The sequence below is a fragment of the Podarcis liolepis genome, assembly GCF_965112155.1.
Source record: "Podarcis liolepis genome assembly, chromosome: 17".
Lineage (NCBI taxonomy): Eukaryota > Metazoa > Chordata > Lepidosauria > Squamata > Lacertidae > Podarcis > Podarcis liolepis.
The window spans coordinates 20,718,952-20,746,191 of NC_139571.1; the positions used below are offsets into that span (position 1 = coordinate 20,718,952).

At 41.2% G+C, this 27,240-nt stretch overlaps 1 protein-coding gene across 4 annotated transcripts; it reads right to left on the bottom strand.

Annotated features, from left to right (window-relative positions):
* Nucleotides 1-1,825: 1,825 nt before the first annotated feature.
* SMC2 (structural maintenance of chromosomes 2) lies at nt 1,826-26,944 on the bottom strand. 4 transcript variants are annotated; one of them, XM_083481287.1, is made up of 25 exons: nt 26,824-26,944; nt 24,468-24,680; nt 23,405-23,554; nt 23,114-23,236; nt 22,410-22,448; nt 22,216-22,326; nt 21,895-21,939; nt 20,128-20,361; nt 18,060-18,209; nt 17,228-17,461; nt 15,779-15,938; nt 15,125-15,242; nt 13,871-14,009; nt 13,327-13,446; nt 12,111-12,315; nt 10,996-11,131; nt 9,999-10,123; nt 9,143-9,336; nt 8,631-8,774; nt 8,048-8,242; nt 7,384-7,584; nt 6,368-6,484; nt 5,935-6,095; nt 3,605-3,752; nt 1,826-2,704 (listed from the first exon to the last, which is right to left on the bottom strand). In XM_083481287.1, exons 2-25 carry the CDS (start codon nt 24,633-24,635, stop codon nt 2,507-2,509), a joined length of 3,615 nt encoding a protein of 1,204 aa, XP_083337413.1. In that variant the 5' UTR covers nt 24,636-24,680; nt 26,824-26,944; the 3' UTR covers nt 1,826-2,506. The 4 variants fall into 4 exon arrangements, with proteins under 4 accessions (XP_083337413.1, XP_083337414.1, XP_083337415.1 ...); XM_083481288.1 differs by having other exon boundaries at nt 26,560-26,875; XM_083481289.1 differs by lacking the exon at nt 26,824-26,944 and adding an exon at nt 26,743-26,763.
* Between the last annotated feature and the right edge of the window lie 296 nt (nt 26,945-27,240).

The following is a 27,240-nucleotide window of genomic DNA, read 5'->3' on the forward strand; positions in this document are numbered from 1 at the left end:
CCACCAAGGACCAGTATTGTCCCTGTACTGGTTGGCACAGCTCTTTGGGGTTTGAAGCCGGAGTCTTTTCTCAGTCCTAGCTGGAGACAGCAGGGGCTGGGGCTGGAACCACGTGCATGGAAACCTTTGTTTCTCTCCGAACAGCCTACGAGAGGAAGCCAAAGGGAGGAGTTGAGCAAGCACGCTGCCATCTCAATCGTGTCTACTCCAGAGTATGACCTACTGCGTTGAATAGGGATTACTCTCAGCAGGATTGCAGCCTTTGGAAAATTGGGTTCAGGGGGTGTGTATGTTGCTTTCAAACTAACACCCGTCACAAAACATGTATCAGAAAAGCACACAATTGTTCTCAAAATCTGGCAGCACGTCCTGCTATTTGTCAAAAATGCAAGTCTTTCTATAGCCTGTAGCGCATGGCTAGGGAACCTCAGGCTCAGGGACTGTGTGTGGCCCTTCGGGTCTCTCTAACCGGCCCTCAGCACTCTCCCCAGGCCAGACCCTTCACTGGTCATGATTTGCACCAAAAATGTTTCCATCTGACTGGGATGCAAACTTGAACTTTGATAGTGCCTTCTGAACAATGGCAACCCGTGCATTCATTGCCCTGTCCCCTTTGCCTCTAGCTTTGCCCCCCGCCCCCGCTGGAAATGTGGCCCCCTGCTCCTGCTGCAGCATAACCCCATGGCGTGGTTGCATTTTGATGCATTGGAAAGCAGCACAATGCCTGTGAAGATCCACATCATATTCCCCTTTACTGGTACATTTTAAAAGCACTGTGGAGCTGTACCAACCCATTTTTAAGAAGCTTCAAAGTGCCATCATGTTCCTGCACGCGAGTATAGAAAGGCCAGCCAAAAAGAAGTGAACAAAACCCGGGCTTGCTCTTTTCAGCTACAGCCACTGCTATGTTAAGATCGCCCTCTGCTGCTCAGCCCGGGTCTATATTCACATTACAAATTGATTTAAAAGACTTTTCCCCTTCCTCTTGGCCTGCGGGAAGACAGAAAAAGACAAACTGAGTTTTGCCAAACAAAAATATCTAACAGTGCCACATAACCTGAGGATCACGTCAAAAAGAGTGGTTTAACAGACTATTTTAATTTCAAACTATGCCAAGATACCTAACCCAGAGTCGTCCTCTCACCTTTATAGTTAGAAACTGAATTGTCAAGTTTGAAGGGACCTCAAGGATCATCTAGCCCAATTCCCATACTCTACAGTCTTCTACATATTTGAGGTGAGCTAAGGCTTTTCTGTGAAGGATTATGAACTGTGCAAGGAACACCCTCCTCAGAGACAGACAATGATTCAAATGAAAGACTGTTAGGATTTGCACACATTACCCAACACTGAGCATCTCATTTTCTGGATGGATCATTCTATCAACTGCATTCAGTTATATGCTAGCGAAATGCCCATTTTGGTGCCAGGTCAGTGTGCTGTGGGAGAGCATGTTTCTACAGGGATCCCTGTGGGGTGCAGTGCACCTCTGAGTGCCGGGTACACAGAGACGTTTGCAAAAACGTTTGCAAAAACCATTAGTAAGGCCAGGCCAGAGAATAGAAAGGCAGTTCATCCTCCCTGTACAACTAGGATTAGAGAAGGAATCAGTTTTAAATGGATCTAACACCAGAATTTGGCAGTTCCAACCCAACTGAACTTTACTGTCTTCCGATTGCCTCCTTGCCTGCTTATGTCTAAGACACCTGCCCATTATGGTAATTTTTTTTTGAAACAACCTTGCTAATCATATGCAAAATAATATGCTAAGTCTGTTTTACCAATTTCTGTGGTAAACTCAGAAGCAACAAGCAGAAAGAGACCATTGTGTTCCAACTGGTTTATTAAATCAAAGATGAACATTTCATTAACTATACAAAAAGAAAGTGAGATAGCAAGAGTTAACCATTGTTTGAGCAGTAAGTGTTACAGACGATCTTTTATGTCATTCTTACCCTCCCTCTTTCCCACTCTTGGTCAAAGCTAAGCTCTGTTTTAGGAGTAGCCAACCTAGTGCCCTCCAGAACTTATCGGACTCCCATCAGTTCCCAGTCTGCATGAATAATGGTCAGGAATTACAGGAGCCCTTTAACCTCTGAAGTGACCCATGTTGGCTCCCCCTGCTCTGTTGAATAATTTGATCATCAAACTGAGACAGGTAAGTTCAGTTTCAATGCAGAGTTTACTGTATCTGAAATGCAAACAAAATAATTACTCAGTGCTTAAAAGGTATATATACTAGCCCACAAGAGAATTGAAGTAATAAATATTTACAATTTTTTTGAATTTAAATGAAAAAGAATGATGCATTACTAGATTTTACTACCATTTAAAGCTGCCTCAAGCTGATGAATTGCCATGATAGGAGTTCAGAAATATAAACATAAAACTGAGCCAAAGCCAGCAGTTTGGCAGCTGCAAAAAGTAGCTTGAATTCCATCCAAAAAATATGAAATATCATCACTACTAGGTACAAGACAGGTTTGTATAATATAATCATATCGTTTCAAACGGGTGCAATAGATGTTGTTAGACAGCTGCCTCTGCTCTTTGACGCTTCGTTTTTGTCTTTTCCCCTCTTGGCTGTGCCGCTATTTGGAGCCTGAGTATACCGTGCCACAGTGGAAATGCCGTCCACAAACTTTGTCTTGTAGAGCACATTTGCATTGTTGAACATACCATCCTTCAGCGATACCACAATGAACTAGGAACCGAAAAAGCACATTGTTAAGCATACGTTTGAAACAGTTAACTTCCTTTTGTAATATGAAATGAAGTTATCGGTGGAATGCAACAGTGTCTAACTGCAGTCCTCTCATGAACAGCCAACACTTATTGTCTGGCAAGTGATATATTTTTGCAAGCTTGACTGGGGTCATGTACCACCTATATATCATTTTCATAATATTTTCTTTCAAGGCATTACATGCCGTGAACTTCACACCGGTGGTCCATAACCGTTCCCAGTCAGCGAACATAATATTGTAGCCAATGTCTTGCGCCCATTTTATCATGGCTGATTTAACCGTTTCATCCTGAGTGTTCCATTTTAACAGCAAGTTATACATTTTGGAAAGTACCTTAGTTTTTGGTTCTAACAATTCTGTTTCTAATTTCGATTTTTCCACCTGGAAGCCTGTTTTTTTTATCCAAGTTAAAAGCCTCCCTGATCTGAGCAAAATGTAGCCAATCTCGCACTTTATCCTTCAGTTCAAGCTCCGAGGACCTCCTGGCAGTTCCCTCACTGCGAGAAGTGAAGCTAAGGGAACCAGGCAGAGGGCCTTCTCGGTAGTCACACTTGCCCTGTGGAATGTCCTTCCCAGATTTCAAGGAGATAAATAACTATATGACTTTTAGAAGACAACTGATGGCAGCCCTGTTTAGGGAAGTTTTTAATGTTTGATGATTTATAGTGTTTTTAATATTCTGTGGGAATCTCCATTTATTCCTCTTACTTTTATAGAAAGAACGAGCAACCGAGACAGATATGAACAAATGTACAGTACACCTGATAAGAGAGAGAACTGGAACCCTTCCAAGACCCAGAAGCATTTGTTCAGAAGATACTCTGCGAAAATTACACTCATTGTTACCAGCTTCTTACTTGGGAATGCCTGAAGTGGGTTCGAAGCATCTGTCCAATATTCTGGGTGTGTGACAGATCAAGGGCTGCATCTACCTCATCCAAGATGTAAATTGGAGCTGGCTTGAAGAGAAGCATGGCTAATATCAAAGATAAAGCCACAAGAGACCTGAAACGCAAAACAAAAATAGAGAACCAGACACACCCAGGTTTTATATGTGAATACCTGTATCCCTGTTTTCAATAACGGACACTCTTTTTTTAGGTTTCTGGAATAGAAGTACTTAATGAATACTTCACAATACTTCTGTCTTTGAGAGTAATGCAAAGTGACACAGCTAGGTCTTGAAAATTTTGAGTTAAACAACAACATCATGTAAACCTCAAGTGCATAAACAGTTTAGATGCACCAAAGATTTCAGTTTAAATCTTGCTACATTTGTTTGTCACTGTACTAAAAGAATCTCAAAACAACTTAGCAAGATAAAATACAAATGAATAACATCAAAAAGATTCAAAACATTTTATGATATGTAATATCTAAAATACTCGTCCAGTAACACAATAAAGTCTTATCATCAGCCAGCCACAAAAGAGTATACCTGACCGAGTGAAAATGCCTTAAGCTGCTGTCAAAAAACTGAAATTGACAATACTTGGCATGCTTCATTGAGGAAAGCATTTCAGAGAAGGGGCCAAAACTGAAAGGGTCTGTTCCACGTGCCCATCCTGTGTACCTCCCTCAGGAGAAGCACACGGAGAAAGGGCCTCTGAAGAAGACTGCAGGATTTGGGCAAGTTCATACGAGGAGAGGAAGCCCTTGAGGTATTGGGGTTCTGAGCTACATTATACTTTACTAGACAAAATCATTGCTTTGAACTGAACTCAGAAATTAATCGGTAGCCAGAGCAATTGGACCAATTTTAATGAGTGCAGGTTATGCACTAACTGGTAAACAGCAAGTAAGCATTAGTATGCATCCCATCTTCTCTGTCTCTCCAAATTAGGGAAGGAGAGTCAGCAGCCCTTGGACCACCTTGCCACACCCACAAGGATTCCAAAGTGGACCTGTTCCCAAGAAAGTGAATATTCCCAAGGAACCTAATAATCAGGTGAGCTCATTTTGGGCTAGTCAAATTTGTCAGTTTGCTCCCTCCTCTGGCCAGTATTTTTCTCCAAAACCAAGTTCACGCACCACTCTGCATTCCCCATACTGTAGACACCAGAATAAAGAGCCTCGGAAATTGCAGACCACAGTATAGCTGAGGCCTGTACTTTCCCCATTGCTATACCTCTATAGACATTTCCACACATATAAAACTATTTATTAGCTTAATGGAGGCCGAGCCCACAGTTGCGTTTTTAAACCTTCTGACAGATTTCTCAGCAGCTATTTTAGTTTAGCTACCCAACTCCTATTGTTCTTTTATTATTTTCTATTGTTATGTGCTGATGTGGTTGCTCGAGAGCAAACAGGCAAGACTCCAACCTGTCTTTTCCAGGCTTTATTATCTGTACAAAACTATTTACAATGCAGAGCATCGCAAGTCCATGTCTGCTCAGTCACTAGCAGAATCTGGGAGTGGGCGGTCCTTATACCTTCCCAAGCATAACAGTCGTGTGACCCCCACCCTTCTCCTCCCCTCTCTGAGCGCAAACCTACTGCGTAGAGTGGGCGTTGGCAAAGGGGGACTTGCCTCCCCTCCTCTTTGCTCAAGCTCGGTGTTGAGGCTCTCCCTAGCATCTTCTGATCTCTGCGTCCCTTCCCCACTGGAGGCGGGGCTTCCCTCCTCGCCAGAGGAAGAACTGCTTCGCAAGATCTTCGGAGGCTCCCTGTAACACAACTGCCCTTCCACCTCTCGCCTCTGAGCTGATGGCAGTTCCCTGACACCTATTACAGTCATTCCTCAGGTTACAGATGCTTCAGGTTGCGCGTTTTCGGGTTATGGACGCGCCGAAACCTGGAAGTATCAGAACGGGTTACTTCTGGGTTTCAGTGCTCGCGCATGCACAAAAAAACTAAATTGTGCTTTGCGTATGTGCAGAAGCACCGAATCGCAACCTGCATGTGTGCAGACATGGTGCTGCGGGTTGCGAACATGCCTCCCACACGGATCACGTTCGCAACCCGAGCGTCCACTGTATTAAGAACATCTCACCATTTTTTCACTGAACTCATGAAACTTAACAAGGTCAGTATCCAGACTATTACACAGAACAATGTATCATAAAAAACAATGGATATCCCTGCGGTATAGGACAAGGATGGGAAAGGGACAGAAGGCAATTTAATGGTTGTCTTTGATTTTGTGCTACATTTGCATTTATAAATATATATATATCACACTAACCTTTGACCCCCACTTAATTCAGTTAAATTTTCCTTCCAGGTGTTCCCCAAAGCAACTTTGAACTCGAGCCCATTTAGAACAGTTTGGCCTTCAGGAGGAGACAGCATAGCATTGGACCCAGGCAGAAGCGTTGAGAAAATAGAGCCAAAGTCTTTGTTTACCTGAGAAATTGAATGCAACCATCATATTTTTAGAAGTTCTTTTGAGTTAAGACCGAGACCTGAATCATGGCTTCCATTTCTAGCACACAGCAATTCCATAGGCAACAAAGGTCTTTTTTTTGCCACTCATTTTGCTTGATGGGACTTTTGTGCATCTCAAGTAATAGTTAAATGGACAATGGATTTTGGTTAATCCATTAAAAAAAGACCCATGAAATTAAGTTTATTCTTGAGCCCATGGACAGAAAAGTTATCAAACTAAAGAGACCTACCTTCTGCCAGGCAACATTTAAAGCTTCATTTTTCTTTTGGTCAAGCTCCACAATTGTCGCAAGAATTTTAGACTTGTCATTCTCAACAATTCTTTTCTTCTTCATCAAGTCATTGTACTAGAAACAGACAAGATTGAAAATCATGTGACTTGGCATGGAGCAGATTAGGTTGTAGAACTTGCAGTTTTCTTTGATTTTTAGTGTGTGTTTGAAGAATTTCACAAAAGCAAGGTAAAGAAGGTGCTTGTAGGGTCAGGGACTTTAGTGCTTTGTGGAGTTGTCAGTATTTATTTGGCAGTGTGGAAGTATGAACCAATGATGCAGAAGCTTGATACTACACTGGTAGTTTGGAACAAAAAGCAGAATCCTTCTAACCAGTAACAGCCTCTTTTGCCTGTACTGCCTTTTTTGCTGCCATTGGCTGACCTGCTCTGATGTCACAGAAGTTCTCTCTTAGCAGCAATGTCACAGCCCCTCTTGCCATTGGCTGCATTTTTCCGTATCATATTGGGCTGGCCATTCTGGCACCAGGCATCTGAATGCTTTAGGCAGCTGGGTACAAACCTGCTAATAATTATGGCTCATTAACAGGAAGCCTGAATGACTCTTTTAAGAATGTTATGGAGGTCTTTTGCTTGAAGTACACAGAAAAACACTGGGCAGTATCCAACGAAAGCATTCCATCAGCACAAGGATTTCTGCTTGCTCAATGGAAAACTCCTCTCCGCCCTTGACACTCTCCTCTGCTACATACCCTCTAAATTTACTCTAGGGGCTCTCTCAACTCTCTGGAGCGCTGCACAAATGAAAATCATCGTGCTGACAGGACATGTTAAGTTAGATATTGGCCGCTTTCTGCATAGTTAGGCATCTAAAGCTATCCAGTTTGTTGTTCACTATCTAAACACGCTGCTTCCACATTAGGATAGGGTAATGCAGGATATGGTACGGCTGTGTGCACAGTAACTGGGAGGTGGCAGGGGGAAAGAGTGGAGTGGAAGGGGGAGCGACTTAACTCTTTCTTCTGCCTCTGTAAGCATGTTCATAGCTCTCATGTTGACATTCCTGCCCAACTTCTCTTTCTTTTCCTGCAATTTCTGAAGTCTCTGGCCAGCTTCTTTTGGATTGTTAGTTTTGAAATCGTAAGCTGTGTTTGGTTGGCCAAAAAGGTTTTTCTCTGAAGCTATCCATTCATAGTCATTCAGCATTTTGGCAACCTGTTAAAAAAAAACAAAAAACAGTTTAGAACTTTTATAGAGTAATATTCATCTCCCCCCCCCCAAAAGGTTTCTATAACTCTTAGCACAGCAATTCCAAGCTGTGATGTGGGAAGCCTCAAAAACTTCAGGTAGAAAACTTATTGGGTTCAGCGTTGATATTGTGTTTCATCTTTGGTACGAAAATTTATCTTGCAATGAGAGGAGGAAATCTGTTAGGGAAGCTTCTGTTTGGGATATTAATCTTGCATTTGCTAGTAGGATCACAATGTTTTTGCAGCCACATAGAGAAAGGAAGCCAAACAATGGTAATGGGAGATGAACAAGCAATGCACTCAGCAGTCATTACATCCCATAGAATTCATCTCTGCCCACAATATGCATATTTTAAATTCAAACACAGTTAAAAGTATCAGAAGTAGGGATCTTACTCACTGGCGAGGAAGTAGATATGTTAACATACCTTTGCAGAAGCATCAGAAGCCTCCTCCTTGTGTTTGCTGACATTGTGTTCCAGCTCCTTGATCTTAAGCTGCGCCTTGTTATTTTGTTCTTTATATTTCACAACCTCTGTAGATTTGGCTTTGATTTCTTTATCCTGGGCCATCACCACTGCTTTCTGCTTAGCCAGTTCCTCTTGAGCGTTCTTTACGGATTCCTGAACAGCAAAGGAGACAATTATCTCTCCACAGATTAAAATTAAATGTGGGCTGGAAATATTTAAAGTAGTACGTTTTAACGTATTAAAACACAAAACAAAAAAGCACTCAAGATTTAAAGAATCTTGAATGTGGATCATCAACTGGCACCTTACAGGCAAAGCTAGTCTCCCTTGCTGGGCAAGTCCCCACCCTCAAGATGTGATTCAAGAGACAAAACGGAATGCCAACAGAGGGACTTGGCAAGCACAAAAATGGGACTTGCCAGCATAGTATTTTAGGATACTCTGGAGTATTGACTCATCAGCCCCTCTTTTCTTAAAGCTTGAGAGTTCAAGAAGACATGTCAGGTTGCTTCTTTCATTAAATCAGAATGATAAGACTTACCTTGTTTTTTGCTACCTCAGCTGAAATGACCTCAATCTGCTCTTGGAACAATTTTATAGCTTCATTCACCGCCTCAATCTGTTGCGTATAAGAGTTTTGTTCCCGTTTTAGCTCTTCAAGTTCCAGTGCTAGAGCTTCAGCTTCCTGAACAAAGCAAGCAAACAAAAAAACAACAACACCCCTTAAGGCTGCAGTTTTTTGGAAGCAAGCCCCACTGAACGCAGTGGGATTTGCTCCTGCCAAAGCATTCATATTATCTGTGCTACATGGATAGCACTTGCTTGGTATTAATCTAATGAAATTATGCACACTAGACTCTCAAGGTGGGTTGGGCAAATGTTTTCCAAGGTTCTCCTGACGGTAGAAAGCTTTCCCACATCCAACTGTCTTCTAAGGACCACCTAAGTGCCTCCCCCACAAAGTTATTTAGTTTAGGAACAATCACAAGTTTCAGTTAATTTCAAGACTATTTAAATGTTTGGGCACCATTACACAGTTGTTAAAAGTTTTACCTGCTCTTTTTCTTTCATCTTTTTGCTGGAAGCATCAGCTTTTTTTTTGGCTCCATCAAGCTTCTGCTGGGCATTTTTCAACTCTTTCTCCCTTTCTGCTTCGGCATTTTTCATTTTGTTTTCCAGCACTTTGAGCTTTTCCTCTGCTTTTTTCTGAACCTCTTTTGTTTTCTTTAAAGTCTCCTCACTTTCCTCTGAAAAGGAAGAGGCTGCTGATCACAAACTTCTGGGCAGAAAGATTCTACAGCAATTCTGTTCGAAGCAAAAAATCCCCCCTCCCCCAAGGAAACTTCGAGAGAAAATGAAATGTTCCTTTTGTAAAAGCATGACGTATTTTCAAAGTTAAAAATGATGTCATCTTTAAAGTAATACGACAGCCTTGTAATGCCTACTGATAAAGACGAAGGCTCAGCAAGTGGTGTAGTGTGGTTTTCTGGCGCCCGGGGCAGGTATGTGCACACACCATGGGGGGGGGGCATGGAGGGTGAACGGAGCCCATCACGCCAGCCCAGCTCTTGCCGAAGCAATACCAGTCCTGTGCCACTTTGTGAGGCTGGGATCTGATCTGAATGATTTGCCTGGCTACCACAGATGTCAAGCAACAGTGACTCAATGTAGAATGCACTTTGCAGAAAGCTACTGGAGATTAAAGAGGCTAATTCTCCTTTGGAGAAAAATAAACATTAACCACTGGCAAGAAATACAAAGTTACCAAATTACCACATTGACTTAATTTACCTTTTAAAACGATTATTATTTTTAAAAAGTCATTTCCCTTGCTAAGCAACCGGCTTGCAGACTCTAACCCAAAGTACATACAGCCAGTTAAAATACGCTATCACTGTTTTCTTCTCACCAATTGTATTTTTCAATGTATTCAATTCTTCCTGCTGTTTGTAATAGGAACTTTGCTGCAACTTGGTTTGCAATAGTTCTGCTTCTTCAGATTTGATCTCCCATTGCTGCTTCAGCTGACGATACCTTAAAAAAATTAAACATTTTACAAACAACAACCAGTGCTTCACTCAAGTATTTTATATTTATATAAAACCTTTATATAAAAGGTAAAGGTACCCCTGACCGTTAGGTCCAGTCGCGGACGACTCTGGGGTTGCACGCTCATCTCGCTCTATAGGCCAAGGGAGCCAGCGTTTGCCTGCAGACAGCTTCTGGGTCATGTGGCCAGCATGACTACGCCGCTTCTGGCGAACCAGAGCAGTGCACGGAAACGCCGTTTACCTCCTTGCAATACCTATTTATCTACTTGCACTTTGACGTGCTTTTGAACTGCCAGGTGGGCAGGAGCATGGACCGAGCAATGGGAGCTCACCCCGTCGCGGGGATTTGAACCGCCAACCTTCTGATCAACAAGCCCTAGGCTCTGTGGTTTAGACCACAGAGCCACCTGCGTCCCCAAGTATTTTATATACAAGTATCTTTAAAAGCAATTGAACTGGATAGTATCAATACTTTCTAATGATTTTTTATTTAACTGCATTTGCATCTTGACTTTTCCTCCAAGGAACTCAAGGTAGTGTACACATTCCTGTCCCTCTCATTTTATCATATAACAAGCATAACAAATGTTTTGTGATAATTGTAATATTTCTGTAGTACAGATGTCACACAAAATTAGTCAACTGTGCTCTTTAATTGGTACGGAAGTAGCATTACTACAAGCCAGCTTGTAGTAGTTTAAGCTTCTATACATCGTTTTTTATTCACAGATTTTTATCTAGGGGAAAAGACCGAATTCTTCCCGTGAAATACAGCATTATAAAACATTCATACTGCTTTAAGTGAGGCAAACTTCTTCAGGTTTCTATACAAAAGTAAGTACTGACAATACATACTTTTCAGCAGTCCCCTGCAGACTTTCTAATTCCTTTCCTATTGACTGCAATTCAGCCTCCTTTGCTTTCAATTCCTGTTGCACATCTTTTACTTCTTGAAGCTTGGACAAAACCGAAGCAGATTGTGGTCGTGCGCCTGGTTCATGAAAGAAGAAAGACGTAAACTGCTTGAATGAAGACCAATGAATACATAAGCTACAGAAGCACAATCCAGTCGCTCCACAGCTGTCTACAATGAATTCAATTGGATGAAAAGGCTTGCCTTTGGAATAATGCCAGGTGACACAAATGCTCTGTCTGCAGGGTGAAATTTGTTATGCTGCATCAAGTGATCCACATGTATTGTTAAAAATATTATTTATTACCGGCTCTTCACGCTCAAGTCCCAGGGCAGGTTACAACAATTAAGGCACAATATTAAAAACCATTTTAAAACAATTTACAATCACAGAAAATAAACATCTCAAGTGTCAAAAGCCAGGGTAAACAGTGTGTGCAAACACTTCTTGTTGTTTAGTCGTGTCCAACTCTTCATGACCCTATGGACCAGAGCACACCACACACTCCTGTCTTCCACTGCCTCCCGCAGTTTGGTCAAGCTCATGTTTGTAGCTTCGAGAACACTGTCCAACCATCTTGTCCTCTGTCGTCCCCTTCTCCTTATGCCCTCCATCTTTCCCAACATCAGGGTCTTTTCTAGGGAGTCTTCTCCTCTCATGAGGTGGCCAAAGTATTGGAGCCTAAGCTTCAGGATCTGTCCTTCCAGTGAGCACTCAGGGCTGATTTCCTTAAGAATGGAGAGGTTTGATCTTCTTGCAGTCCATGGGACTCTCAAGAGTCTCCTCCAGCACCATAATTCAAAAGCACCAATTCTTCAGCGATCAGCCTTCTTTATGGTCCAGCTCTCACTTCCATACATCACTACTGGGAAAACCATGGCTTTAACTATACGAACCTTTGTGCGCAAACACACCTGTCCATTATAACAGAGGGATAAAACTAGAAATGCAGTCTTTAGCAAGCAAATAAATGAATCCAAATTCAGTATAGCCAAACAAAAAGAAAACAAAAAATCAGTTATAGCTGTGCAATATGAAATAAAAGGCAGCAATTACCTCCACTCAGAGTGCCTTGAGGATCAAAGGTATCTCCATCAAGGGTGACCGTTTTTGTCATTATCCTTTTGTCAAAGGTAACTCTCTTGGCATTGTCCATGTTATCGCAAACCAGCGTGCCTCCAAAAACGTATTCCATTGCCTTTTGAATTTCAGATTCATATCCCACCAGACTAAGGGCCAGGTGGACACTGTCTTCACCAACCTAACGTCCAAAAGAAAAAAGAATTAACACGGCAGAGAAAAAGAGAACAAATAGCACTAGAAACAGTGAGACTCAACGACTTGCTCTCCCCTATTCATTCAATCCAGAAGTGGGTCACCGGGGGGAAAAATCATTTTGCTAGCTTCCTGGTAGGTAGGTCATTGGTGCTTATGAGGAGGGAGGGAAACAAGGCAGCAGGGGGATTGGTGCCATGGAGAAGCAGCAGCAGAAGCAGCCTGAACTCTTATTGATGCATTTACACTGTGCCGAGCTGCCCACCACCTCACCTCTCCTGGGAAGCCAGTCTAGAAGCTCACTCCCCCCAGCTGTTTCTGTCTGAATGACTGTATAACAGATATATTGATTGAATTGTGATGGTTGCCCCGTGATTTCTCACCAACCCACTGCTCAGACAGAGACCACCTACGACAGGGGTGTCCAAACCTTTTTCAAAGAGGGCCAGATTTGATGAAGTGAACATTCTTTTTTTTTTTTTAAAGGATTTTACCCCAAGAAATAAACTGCCACAGGGGCCAGATTAAACCGACCAGCAGGCCGGATTAGGCTCCCAAATCCCAAAACAGATTTCGGACGTGCCTGACCTAAGAAGTCCAGAAGTCCGCAAAATCATCTATCCCAAATTCACAGCCTATAAAAGAAGCATTTGGTATAAACAGTGGTACCTCGGTTTTCAAATGTAATCTGTTCCAGAAAACTGTTCTGAGTTCCAAAACATTAGAAAACCGAAAACTCAATACGGAAGTCGCGTGGCATGTTCAACTTCCGAGGCGTGTTCAAAATCCGAAGCATTTACTTCCGGGTTTATGGCATTCAGAAACCAAAATGTTCATTAATGGAGATGTACAAAAACTGAGGTACCATTGTATACAGAACATAGAAGTGTAAATCATATCATAAGAAAACTAATGAGCATGTAGTGTGTGTTATAAAGTGAAATAATTCACCAGTAGCATACTGGAAAAAATTCCGTAAAATTATTTAAGTACATACCAAGGTTTTAGCCGCTCTGATAGCTTCTTTCTCAACAAACCTTGCTGAAATTTTGTTCAGTGGAATAATGGTATAGCGACGCTTCAGTTCGCCCTTTTCTAGCAATTTTTTCCCAGTAAGCTAACAGAAGAAAACAAAAACAAAAAATCACACTTACATACTAACCCATTTAACTCATAGCTGGTGCTGAGTTAATAACAGATTGCAGCTGTAATAAATTACAACTTCTGAAAGGTAGAAAAGCTTTATAGGTTTAATTTCTAACTCACACCTAGCTTATGTTTCAAACTGTATGAAGCTCACGTTAGACAAGCTCTAGTTGTGCATCCGAGTCTTAAGATATGAATAAGGCCATAAAGTTTGTGAATGAGACAGATCCAATTTCAAACAGGTGCCTCATGCAGGTACATTGTTGAGTGCTAGGACTGGCAGCACTTTGCTGTCTAGTGTATACCTGCTGCCACATCTAGGGTCTTTTGTGTAGAAAACCCCTTTCAAAAGCCTGGATATTTTCTTTTAATTTATCCTACTGAGAACAACATACCTCGGTGTCCACCACAACGTTGTAGAGTCGACCCCCAGCAACTACTTCTAGTGCTGTTGCTGTAGAGATATCTTTCACCGTAATCAGAGATGCAACAAGGCCTTTCACTTGATCTCGGTTCCAGTTCTTTTCTGGATCTCTTAAAATGAACAACAACCATCAGTCGTAATTTGGCTGCTGCTATTCAGTCAATTCAAATGTATTGCATAAAGCTGGGGGGGGAGGGGGGATGGATGACTCGCTATCGATGCTTTGACAACAGAGATAATTATGCAATGATTTACGATAGCCAGAACGAATCCTGGCATCACACTCTCCCTTTGAAGATAGGGAGATTAATTGGCATGAACCTCACTTACCTCTGAAAGCAGTCATTCGTCACATGGAGACAAAGAATTGTTATTGGATGTGGAGGAACATCTCAGAGACTCTGCATAATAGTCCTTAAGACATCAGGTTAGCAAAACCTACCGTCTTTTAATTCTTTTTGAAATTGGAATTCATTACACCCGTGGTGATCTAATTGCCTATTAACAATCAGCCAATTTTAATATTTTAATATACATAATATTATGTATTTATATAATATACATAATATACATAACGTATATTATACCGTAATATACATAACGGGCAGATGGAGCATTGGAAGTCCTTTCCACTTCTTTCGTTTATCTCTTTTTATGATCTTTTAATGATCTTTAGCTTTTGTCTATTTTTGTTTGCTTGAGTTTGTTTAGGTTATATTTTGTTCTTTGATGTCCTCTATGTTGGGTTGAGGAGGAAGGTGATGAATGACTGATGAAGGACCCTGTGGGAGAGGCAGGGAAGGGAAGAACTCCCAGGGTGGGAGGCTAGAAGAAATGGAAGCTCCCAGGTGAGAGCTGGGAAGATCCACCCCCTTTTGTGGGTGGTAAGGATTAAATCTGACCGCTGATAGAGCGCTCTTTATTGTATTTTTTCCCCTTTTCCCTCCTACCTTCTTTGGTCTCCCCTCCCCCTTTATTTAGATTAATTTTTATTGTATGTTGAAAGCTTTTATTAAAACTTCAGATAAAAAAAACAAAGGAAAAAGAGGGGAAGGCATAATGCAACAAATGTGCTACTAAAAGAAGTATATAAATAATGTTCTTGACTAATTAATAGCTTCCAGACTGAAGCACTGCAATTCTATCCAAAATCAGAATATTTTTTCTCAGCTTCCATGTTTGAAAATAGGACATTTTAATGGAACAGATGAGTCTGTGGTTTTACCTGTACTCAAAGCGTAGGTTGGGGAACTTGCTCATTAACTTTTCATAGGACTCTCTCAAGCGGTTAACCACGCGGGACAACTCCCTTTGTTTTTCCAAGAGGGTCTCTTCTTTTTTCTCTAGAACCACCAAGAAATTAATAAAAGAACCCAGTTTACGTAACTTCAAAATGAAGCTGTTTAGGAGGAAATGCACAGCCCATATCTAACTAAAATAATACTACACAACACGCAAAATGTGCAAAACTGGTAGGAGCATTGATTTAGGTGCCACAAATTACTAGGTGGGATTTTAAACATAGGCACAAGACGTAGGTGGCCCATGTCCCATGTGACTGCATTTTAAACTCATGGCACATGTTAGCATGTGCTAACGCATGTGCATGAACATTAGCAAGCCTGCACTCTTCTATGTCTGGCTCACATCTTGTCCAACTTTGGCTGTTCACCCAAAGTCTGCTGGATAGCAGTTTCTTAAATACACACCTGTGCATGACAAGCAAAAGCCTTGCTGAATTTCACAAGCAATTCTGTGCTACCTCCTTTCTCAGTAGTATCCAGACATTAACTTCTAGATTCACACCTCCATAAATTGTTTCCTCATTCCTTCTACTCGCAACCGTTTTCGCCATTCAATCACCTAGTCCTAAGCTAACCTTCATAGTTGAGTTTCTTCATTTCATTTTCTAGTTTCTCTTTCTGCCTTTTGACAGCTTCAAAGGTGTCTTGATCTTTCTTGTAGCCAGCATCCATTTTTTTCACTTCAGCTTGTTTGGTCTTTAGTTCTTGTTGAGCATGTTTCAGCTTCATCTGAGCCTGCAAGGAAAATTCAAAAGTCTAGGAACCTTGCTTATATGGAAGCATTCTCTCGCCTTGCCATGAACATGAAGTTATTAGTCAGGCTTTTTACACTAGAACCACTAAATATAGGCTGCAAACATACACAAGCTTTACTCAGAAGCATCAGTGAAGCTTATGGCCAAGACATATGCATGATTGGGCTGGAGTGTTTAGGTGGCAGGCAAATAAAGTGATTGATTATAATCTGCTTAAAAAAGCAGTTGTTCCATTACATTGCTTTAACAAAAAATGTGATGGCAGGCCCAGAGTGAAGAATAGGGATAAGACAATATATTTTGCCTGATAAGGAGACTTTCTCCACAGTAGGATATGAAATATTTGTAACATTTAACTTCACTATCATATAACAGCATATGCAGAAGTTTGATTTCTGCCCCCTATGTTCACATGCTTCTACTTTTCAGGAGGTGTTTAGTTTGCACTGTTTTCCAAAAGGGAGAAAGGTATTTTCCTCTCTTTCAGTTTTGTTAACTTTTCAACATATCCTACAATCTATCTATCTATCTGTCTGTCTGTCTGTCTGTCTGTCTGTCTGTCTGTCTAGGCCTCTATCACGATTTTATTTTATCCTAGCTCTTACCTAGGAGAGCATCACCCTTTCTTAGCCTTCCACACCTGTCTCTTAAATAGGCCCCTTTATCTTCTGTCCATCACCTTCCAATACACATCCTCATTTATCCCTAATATAAATCTTCCAATATTTAACCCTACATATGAGTAATATTGATAAACAGCTATCAAGAATTGAAAAATGCTAAAAGGCAGTAAGATAAAAGAAAAATAAAAGAGGTACTTTTGCTTCTCTATCTGCCATACATCTACATCTACTCAAATTATTTAGCATCTGCACTCCAGAATAGTATTTTCCAAAATGAGTTAGATTAGAAAAGTGCTCGAAGTAGGAATTGGCTTTTAAGAAAAAGTCACCTCTGTCACTAGCAGAGGTGAATGCAAGATGCTTGTTTACTGTTGCTTTTGCCTTCATAGGAAGTCACTGCCCTCCTAAGTTGCAATCCTACATACGTTCATAACACAATCTATTTGTCATTTTAAAGGCTAAGGCAGGTTTCCTCAACCTGGGCCCTCCATGTTTGGAGATTACAATTCCCATCATCCCTGACCACTGGACCTGCTAGTCAGGGATCATGGGAGTTGTAAACCAAAAACATCTAGAGGGCTGAGGTTGAGGAAGCCTGGGCTAAGGATTCCCACCCTCTCCAAAAGATGCAAAGACAGATTCTTACTCGTTTTGCTTCTGTTTCTGCTTTGCTCATATCGTTTTTGCAAGCCATTATCTGTCCAGCAAAAGTAGCATCTTCCCCATCTTCATTGCTGGACAGACCAGCTGATACAGCATTGAAGTGCTGCTGGGCTGCAGTCAAAGCCTCCATCTCTTTATTATTTGCCTCCTGTAGAGCACTCAGTGCATCTGTAATCTTATTTACCTCTTTTTCCTTCGAGACTAAAGCTTTAGAGTCCTACAAGAAAATGTAAAATTGTATACAAATTGTAAGCACACAGAAGCCCACAAAAATTAGATGCAATTGACCAGAAAAAGTTCATCAAACTTTTTTTTTTTTAAAGGCATTTATCCTACCAAATCTACATCAGTCACATTTAATCTTACATGGCCAGGATCCAAAGAATTGCACAATTTGTCCACAAATTTTGGTAGGGCACCAAGGCAGAATTTGTGATTGACAAGACCCTGACCCCCATCTTCAAAGTACCTGTGCATAAGTCCTACTGGTTTCAATGGGGAATTGTAATTGATCACAGGGCAACAGCCTTTTAAGGAAACAAATACAACTGAACATGTGCAGGATTGCACTGTTTGATTCCCAGCCTAGTGCCCTGCCTCTGTGGGACACAATATCTGCAATCATGAAGCAGTCCCAGCTCCCTTATGTTACTTTTATAAATGTTAAGATATATTTCTATAACACAAGTACTTGTAGAAGTACATAATGCATATTACCAAAATGTACGAGAGTAAACAGATTGGGGGTGCACATGAGAATGTAAGGGGAAGGAGAAGACAAGAGTGTATAATTTAACAAAGTGTTCTTTGCTTACCTCTTCCATGCATTTAACAAGCCCTTTACGCTTTTCTTCTTCACTTTGCAAGTTTTGCTTTTTGATGTCAAGCGTGCTTTGCACTTTAGTATCTGTTCTCTGAACTTCTGCAAGAGCTTCTTCTAGTGAATGGAGTACACCACTAAATTCCTGCAAATATTTTAAAGTCTCAATCATTAACTTGTGTGTTTTGTGTATTTGCAAGTGTGCTGAGAAGAGGCAAAATGGTTCTTTGTTAAAGATCTCTGAAGCAAATGCAGACCGCCAGTGGAGAAAGGCTGAATTTTATGAAGCAAAATGGCTTCACATGCACACAAGGGTACAGAACCCCTCCAACAATTAAACAATTCCTCCTTTGCACGATAGACAAGCAAACAATAATAAAGCCTTAACATAGAATACTAACCAAACAACCAATAACTCCTTGCTTTTTACCAGGCAAAATACTAGATGACAGAATCCCCACTTCCTGCTATAGGGAGCCCCAGCGGTAGTAGAGTAGATAAATAAATAAATAAATAAATATGGGGAAAGCAAAATGTCACTTAGAGAAGGATCTGAATTATTTTCCTTGAAGCTTGAATTTGTTTTATTCTGGATTGTTTTATTTGATGTTTTAATGTGCTGTAAACCGCTTTGAATTTTTTTCCTTTAAAATATGTGGTATAAAAATGAAATGAAAAATAATTTCCACAGCAAAAAAATAAAAAAGAAAAAAAGAAAGAAGAAAAAAAAGAGGTGTACCTAGACATTCCCCTGTGGTAACCATAACCTAGGTTTAAGGTACCATTTGGTGATTAGCTTATACAGCGGTACCTCGGGTTAAGTACTTAATTCGTTCCGGAGGTCCGTTCTTAACCTGAAACTGTTCTTAACCTGACGCACCACTTTAGCTAATGGGGCCTTCTGCTGCTGCCACGCAATTTCTGTTCTCATCCTGAATCAAAATTCTTAACCTGAAGCACTATTTCTGGGTTAGCGGAGTCTGTAACCTGAAGCGTATGTAACCTGAGGTACCACTGTATATCTGAGTTTCTAACACTGGATCTCGGTCCAGACAGCGATGCAAGACCTGCAACAGTGTAGGTCTGCTTCAATGCTCCCCCTTCCTTGCTCAAGCTCTATGTTTTTTTTTTCCTGCTCCATGCAGGAGACACTTAATGACTCAGCTACCTGTACCTGACATGATTATAGCACTACCTTCACCTGGGTCTGGGAATCCCATGATCCAGGCCAGCAATCAACCCACAGCTGGGCCATCTCCAACAATAAGAGTGTTTCTGCAAGCACTTAAGTCAGCATTAAATGAAGGGTTAATTGGACAAGGCCACCTACACCTCCTCTCCTTGATTACAATTCTTCCGCATTTCCACTGCAATCTCTTTTTAGAAAGTTTGTCTGGTATGGATAGTAGATATACTGTCAGAAAGTAGAAAGGAATGGGAAAGTAATAGGCTGTGTTTGGGGGTAATCAGCAACTTTTATTCTCAGAGGGCCATCAAATTCCCACCCCCCTAAGAGATGTATTTTTTAAAAAATGTATTATTTGATACTAACAGCTTTGCTTGGTCAATATCTCGGTACTAACTGTGCTATAAACAAGTGCATACTTTGCTGTATACCAATGGTTCCATTTATAGCCAAACAGTGTTCACAGCACCATGCTTTAGGACAGGATTCGCTGAAAAAATTGTGCAAAATTATTTTCTATGTCTCCTATAAGCACCAAGACTATAAAAAGGATTCTTATCTTGATACCCTCTTGCCTCAAATTCAACCATCCAATTTCTTTAATCCCAGTTATCTAAGATACCTTCAGTGGAAAGGCCGTCAGGGAACTCATACCAAAAGCTCTACTTCTGATGTACAACATCTGAGTTATTCAGTTAACCAAATAGTGCAGGTTTCTTATCAAGCATATGCCTTTAAATGTAATTTCCAAGTGATATGGAAATGGTCAATATAATGTACTTCACATGTTGGAATTCTCTGTTTAATCAAGACACAAAGAACTTTTTAAAAATGTGCTTAATACAAGAAATAACGGCAGCAGTTTAGTTGGTCTTACTTTATCCCTTTTCTTTTCCATTTCGGCTATTTCTGCACCAAGTTCCTTCACTTTCTTCTCATTCTCAACCATCTCTTCCTGGACTTTTACAATGTTCCCTTCCATTTCCTTTAGCACATCACCAGCACGTGCCTTGGTTTCTTCAGCTAACACAAACTGATATGCAACGTACAGATGGCTTAGGTGTTCAATCTCTCTCATGACCTTTTGGTATTCCAAGTAGGAGGATCGTTCCTGGAAAGGACAAGCAGAAATATAAGCTATAACCAGAAATAATAGCTATGATGAAAGAGCGTAATTAGATTAGAAAACATGGCCAACACATTTATTTAAACAGAAGTTCTATTTTTAAAAAACCTACAAATTACTGGATTCCAATAATATATTTCTGCAATGTATGAGAATGTAAGAATTTCAGAGGAAAACAAGAAAAATGAAGCACGTTCACTAAAACCATTATGAATACAGTGGTACCTCAGGTTAAGTACTTAATTTGTTCCGGAGGCCCGTACTTAACCTGAAACTGTTCTTAACCTGAAGCACCACTTTAGCTAATGGGGCCTCCTGCTGCTGCCGCGCCGCCCGAGCCCGATTTCTGTTCTCATCCTGAAGCAAAGTTCTTAACCTGAAGCACTATTTCTGGGTTAGTGGAGTCTGTAACCTGAAGCGTATGCAACCTGAGGTACCACTGTAGTAAGAAAGTGATGCAGTTTGCAAACTAGTTCACGTCAAGGAAAGGTCTACCATATCGTCTCATTTCCAGGCCTTCACATGAAATTGCATTCTGAAATGAATCTGATTTATTGCCCTGCTCTCTGCACAAGGCTAAAAACACAACTACATCCATGGACTATTTATGGTAATTAAAAGTATATGAATGTAAACAATAGGCATTTTGAGAACACACTATAAATCTTCATGGAATCAGAATTGTAGAGTTGGAAGGGATCTTGAGAATCATCTAGTCCAAGCCCATGCAATGCAGGAATATGCGGCTGTGTCATATTAAGATCAAACCTGAGCCCTTGGCGTTATCAACACCATGCTTTAACCAACTGAACTACATTACAGTGTGGGTACCAAACATAATTTGAAGTCATCTGTGTATTTTCACATAACTGTAGACCTAAAGAGGAGTCCTGCCACCATCGACAGCTTAAAACCTTGCATGTTCAGGTGAACACCTTAACACATCTGTAGTGAAAGTCTCGTGCAAATTAACTAGTCAGCCTTCTCAGCAGGTTAATTCAGCATAACTTCACTTCAAGCTTTGAATAAAAAAAAGCTTCAAGCTGCAATCCTAAACACAGCTAAGAGAAAGCCTCAGTGGGATTTACTTCTAAGACTAAGGACGCGGTTGGCACTGTGGTGTAAACCACTGAGCCTCTGGGCTTGCCGAACAGAAGGTCGGCGGTTCGAATCCCCGCAACAGGGTGAGCTCCTGTTGTTTGGTCTCAGCTCCTGCCAACCTAGTAGTTCGAAAGCATGTCAAACTGCAAGTAAATAAATAGGTACCGTTCCGTCGGGAAGGTAAATGGCATTTCTGTGCGCTGCTCTGGTTTTGCCAGAAGTGGCTTAGTCATGCTGGCCACATGACCTGGAAAAACTGTCTGTGTACGAACTCCAGCTCCCTCGGTCAGTAAAGGGAGATGAGCACCGCAACCCCAGAGTTGTTTGCGACTGGACTTAACTGTCAGGGGTCCTTTACCTCTAAACATGCCTTGGTTTGCAATGTAAAACACTTTTTTCATTTTAAACGGGAAATACCTCTTTCAGTTTCTGCAAGGTGGGTGTGATTTCTTCCTCCAAAATCTGTGAACAAAGTACAGAATGAACAATTTTGAATTTCCCAAATGCTCCCATCATACTTTCAGTGGATGGGACATCTGCAATGGACTTTGAAAAATTAAATTAAAAATGGAAGAGTAAATAAAACTAAATCGGTCATTAAGGAAACAGACAGACAGGACCAGAGTCAAAGCTCATTTCATTCCTCTTAATGTATGCCTTGAGGAACTTTAGCAGCCATCCATATCTAAAAAGCAAGCTTCCCAAAATAAATAAAAATCTATTATAAAAATTTCGTACCGTGCAAATTTCTTTAAGTTTTGCCTCTTTTTTCTCAATGGTTTTCTGAGCAGCTATTTTCTTGCATTCATACATCCTAGTGCCAGCTGCTTCTTCAATCATAGCCAAAATCTAGAACAAAAAACTGTTATTGCAATCTCAATATTCCAAAATGAATAAAGGAAACACTAATGAAAAAGCTCCAGCATTCATACCTCTGGAGGCTTCATATTCAGAACTTTGGTAATCCGTCCCTAATACAGAATGAAAATCAATCAGTAACATCTCATGTAATTTTAAGATCTCATTTTTATTACTTATTAGCATCAAGATACATAGCAGACTTTTAATGTTTGTGTCAAAGAACCACTGACCTAAAAATAGCAAATATTGGGCAGATTTCAGGGAAGTGGAGGTGGAATGCACGAAGTTACAGGCAAGAATAGTATTCTGAACCAAGCAGTGTCATCGTCAGTCCATACAAGAATTAAGAACTGGAAAGATTGAGAGTCCCTGGCAGAGGACACATCAATTCATTAAATTCATTAACTGGTTGATTCCATAACTATTTTGCATTATTTTAGATTTACCTTTAATGTATTAGCCGTTTTTTGTGTTAACTGGGGCCTTTACTGCTTCTATTGTATATTGCCTTGAGACAACTGTGTAAAAGGTGATTAACCACAATAATAATAATAAAACATGCAGCCCAGAGAGGACTTCCTCAGAATCTGCAAGATCCCATTCCATTTAAAAAAAAAACAGCTGGAGACCTGCTGGACCCTAATCATGCTCATCCCAACAGATCTAGCCTTAGGACTGCACCCTAGTTATTTTTTTAAAGACTGAGTTCCTGCCTGCTAAAAAAACCAAGACAACGAGAAGATAAGTGATTATATTTATAACAATATATGCTTACCTGCATAATAAGAAAGTGAGGATTATTGACATTCAGTCCAACAGAGCAGAAGAGATCTTGTACTCGAGCATTATTTGCATTCACACCATTGATTAGATATTTATTTCTGCCTCCAATCACCACCTTGAGAAGAAACAAGGGTTCATTATGTAACAAAGCATAATTTTGCTTCTAGTCTAATGTTACAGTATTCAAGCATCTAGACTGCTTGGCACGTGCAGCTACATATGCCAAAAACAAATAAACAATGGATTTCAGAATATACCTTTACAGAGCCTAACTATTGCTCACCTGCCTTGTGACTGTAATCTCATCATGAATCTCAAACCCGAATGGACTCTGCTTCTTGTCAAAATTATCAAAAGTGATTGATACTGTAGCCTTGGTAATCCCAGCTTGGCCATTTTTGTAAACCAGATCTTGCAAGTTAGAAGCTCGCACCTGAAAAACATTAAAAGGGCAATAATTTTCAATTGATAACAAAAGTGCATGCTTAGGCTACAGGGTTGTGTCTAAAACACTTACTTGGAAGTTAACTGTTTTGGCCATCATTCACAATGTTTACACAAGATTAAGGAGAGAATCACACTTTTTTTTTAAAAAAAATCAATCTTATGATGAAATTTGTGGGAAGTTTTATATATTGCTCAAAAAAAGTCTATAAAATGGTTTAGCATTGCATGTTGGATAATTCCAATGAGTATTTGTCCTAACTCCCACAGTGAATTGGAATACAAAAAAATCAGATGTGACTGGAAATTATGTCTATTGGTGCTGTAATTTTACTGAAGAATCCAGCCAATATTTGTATAGTTTTAAGTGAGTGATCCACAAACAACCTGAACTGCCACAAGTGCAAATTAGAATTGAGTTTTAGGTTCTATCTCAAACAGTTCATAGGCAAACATACAGGACAAGTTTCAGTAAGTGCTGCTGCCAGAATGGATTTGTACCCCTAGCTAGTCATAATTATAATCAGTACAAAATTCTGTGTTTAGTTATACATGGAGTAAAGACAGGTTAAGGACAAAATACCCTGCCTGTCTTTGTTTTCCTTCCGATTGCACTGTCAGTGGGCAGGGTTGTAGTTTAGTGACAGAGCATCTGCTTTGTATGTAGAAGGTCCAAGAGTTGAATCCCCAGAGTGGGCTGGAAGAGATTCCCTGCCTGAAATTCTGCACTCAGTGTATGCCGAGTCATCACCATTCCACCACAGTAAAATAGGCAATTATTTGTTTAGTTTTCCTCTAATCAGAAGAATGCGTAATATTCTAGCATTTGTTACAAACACTTTAAGCTCACCAAAGAATAAGGAATGGAAATATTGATGCCAGTAGATGTCTAAGGCACTCACCTGTGATAGATTGGTAATGCCCAATAAGAAACAGATGGAGTCCAGGATGTTTGATTTGCCACTTCCATTTAAGCCAGTAATAGCATTGAACAATGGGTCAAAGTCATTCACTTCTGTCCGTTGAGCGTAAGACTTAAACCCCTCGAGCACAATTGATTTTACGTACATTTTGATTGCTCTCCCTGGAGATTCCAAGCAAACCTACTGTTTAAGCTGTGAAAGAAAGCATTTGATTAATAATTGTATTTTAAGTCATAATTCTGTGAGTTACAAACATGCATACTTTATGGATCCTACCCAGATGCTTAGAAATCTGAAGTAACAGTGAATTCTAATCGGCTTTAGTATTTTAACTTTCTGTATATTTCCCATTTTTCTTTAATTTATTGTTTTTACCTTTTTCACAATCAAGCAGTGTATAAATTTTATGAAATAAATAAAGTAAGAATCTATTGGGCACAATGCAGCAAGTGACAAGCATGAGATGGCAAGCATTGCAACCACACTGGGACTTAACTTTACAGTAATGTTGCACAGGAGAAATCAACACACACTACAACTAATTTGAGATTTATGCAGCAAGGTTGGTTTCCCTGCCTTTCAAAAAGCATTTTTACGTTGCTCTCTATGTACTAGAGAGCGGGGTAGGGACATCCTCAGAGGATGCTCATTATCCAATAGGTTTCCTTGCTGCTGAGCCACCTCAGGGATTATTGTTTTGCTGTTTTGATTTATCGGTACTTATTTTTATCCTGTATTTTATTCTGTGAACTGCCATGAGATTTTATGAAGGGTGGTATATAAATCTAATAAATACAACAATAACATTTAATGAAGCTGTCACCTGTGCAGAGGCTGCACTGCAGGTTCCAAGTCTGACCGAAGCCAGTTTGAGGTGAAATGCCTCAAACAGCTGCCTATCACAGGAAACTGTGGGCCTATGGATCGTTGCCATTTGTACCCAAGCCCCAAGTGCCGCAATTCAAGAGAAATCGTTTTTGTTCTGCGCTGAGGTGTCGCAGATCTGCTGGTGCTTTGCCGCATTTCATGGGTGTTTGGGTTCTCAGGCAGACGTTCTCATCCCATACAATCAGAGAGTTGGAAGGGACCCTGAGGATCATCTAGTCCAACCCCCTCCAGTGCAGGAATATGCAGCTGTCCCATCCAAGGACAGAACCTGCAACCTTGGTGTTGTCAGCGCAACGCTCCAACCGAGCTACACACTCTTTCTCTATCTTAGGTGTGCTTAGGATTGCAGCTTCAATCCAAGCCACAGAGGTGGCACTCATAAATGAGAACCAACCAGCCATGCCACCGTAGCTAGGATTTTTTTTTGGGGGGGGCAGCATAGGCAAAGCCAGGATTTATTATTTGGAGTGACAACATTGATGTAGCCAGGAGTTCTTATGGGGGGGGGGGGGCAGCCCTGAGACTTCCAGGTATAAGGCGGTATATAAATTCAGTAAGTACTACTAATAATGTAGTCAGGAGTTATTTTGGGGGGGCAGCCAGGAGTTATCATTTTGCGGGGGAGGGGCAGCCCCAAGACTTCCAGGTATAGGGCGGTATATAAATCCAATAATAACAATAAGAATAATGTAGCCAGGAGTTATTAGGGGGGGGGAGAATGGGTATAGCCAGAATTTATTGGGGGGCAGCATAGATGTAGCCAGGATTTATTTTAGGGGGCAGGATGGGCGTAGCCAGGATTATTTGGAGGGGCAGCATGGGTGTAGCCAGGACCTATTATTTGAGGGAGCAGCATAGGCATAGCCAGAATTTATTTGGTGGGGCAGCATGGATGTAGCCAGGATTTATTTTGGGGGGCAGGATAGGCATAGTCAGGATTTATTTTTGGGGGGGGGCAGGATGGGCGTAGCCAGGACTTTTATTGGGTGGGCAGAACCTCAGGTTTGTATTGATTTTGATTGGTTTGGGGGCCCTGCGCTACACCCGTGGGGGGGGGGGCGGGCGGGACACAGAACCGAGTTATCTGGGACAGAAACGGCCAGTTAGTTTTTTATTTATTTTTGTATTAAATTAAAGACAGGGCTGATCGCAGCAGGACAAATCCCCGCATCCGTTCCCTTACTTGGTTTACTCTGCAACCCTGTCACACGCCGGAGCGCCCTTCATAGACGCGCGTCACGAGGGTCGCCCGACACGGATGTCCCTCCGCAGTTCACACGACACAGGCACACACGCCGTGTGCGCGCGCGCAAACACGAGGCGGCCGTTTTCAAGTTGCACTTATTGTTATTATTATTATTATTACACATTCGGCGTGAGGTAATTTCTGTGTATTCAGGCTCCTCCGTATTTCTGTGTATTCCTTCTCCTTTAGAAGAAAACTTACCTGAGGCGGCGGCGGTTTCTTCTTCCCCGCGCTTGAATTTCGGCGCGAGCGCGGGGGTCCTTCCCCCTTCCGCCTCGCGAGACGTTCTTAGACAAAGCTGTCCAACTCGATGCCTGGTTTGTTTTCGTTCGTTTTCCCCCACGCCCTGGAGACAACGGCGCAGGCGCTGTGAGCACAGCCCCACCCTCGCCGCTCGTGATTGGATGGAGGCGCCCGGGCGTTGGGTATAAAAAGGCGCGGAAGCCCCGCTGACGCTCATTTCTTGCTGCGGGGAGAAAGGGTGGAGGTTGGGAGCTGGCGGGGTTTGAATAGCTTTTGCTAGGAAAGCAAAGCTCTAGGGTTTGGTTCTAGATTATAATGCTTTAGCGAATAAAATAAGGAGGGTCATCTAGTCTTTGCAATGCAGGAATATTCAGC

Excerpts from the sequence above, each read along its gene's own strand:
- SMC2 (XM_083481287.1), bottom strand. The coding sequence starts at position 24,635 with ATGTACGTAAAATCAATTGTGCTCGAGGGGTTTAAGTCTTACGCTCAA. Across the intron at positions 14,010-15,124 it reads AACCTACGCTTTGAGTACAG|AGATCCAGAAAAGAACTGGA; the intron begins GTAAAACCACAG and ends GTTCATTTTAAG. Across the intron at positions 12,316-13,326 it reads TCAGAGCGGCTAAAACCTTG|GTTGGTGAAGACAGTGTCCA; the intron begins GTATGTACTTAA and ends TTTGGACGTTAG.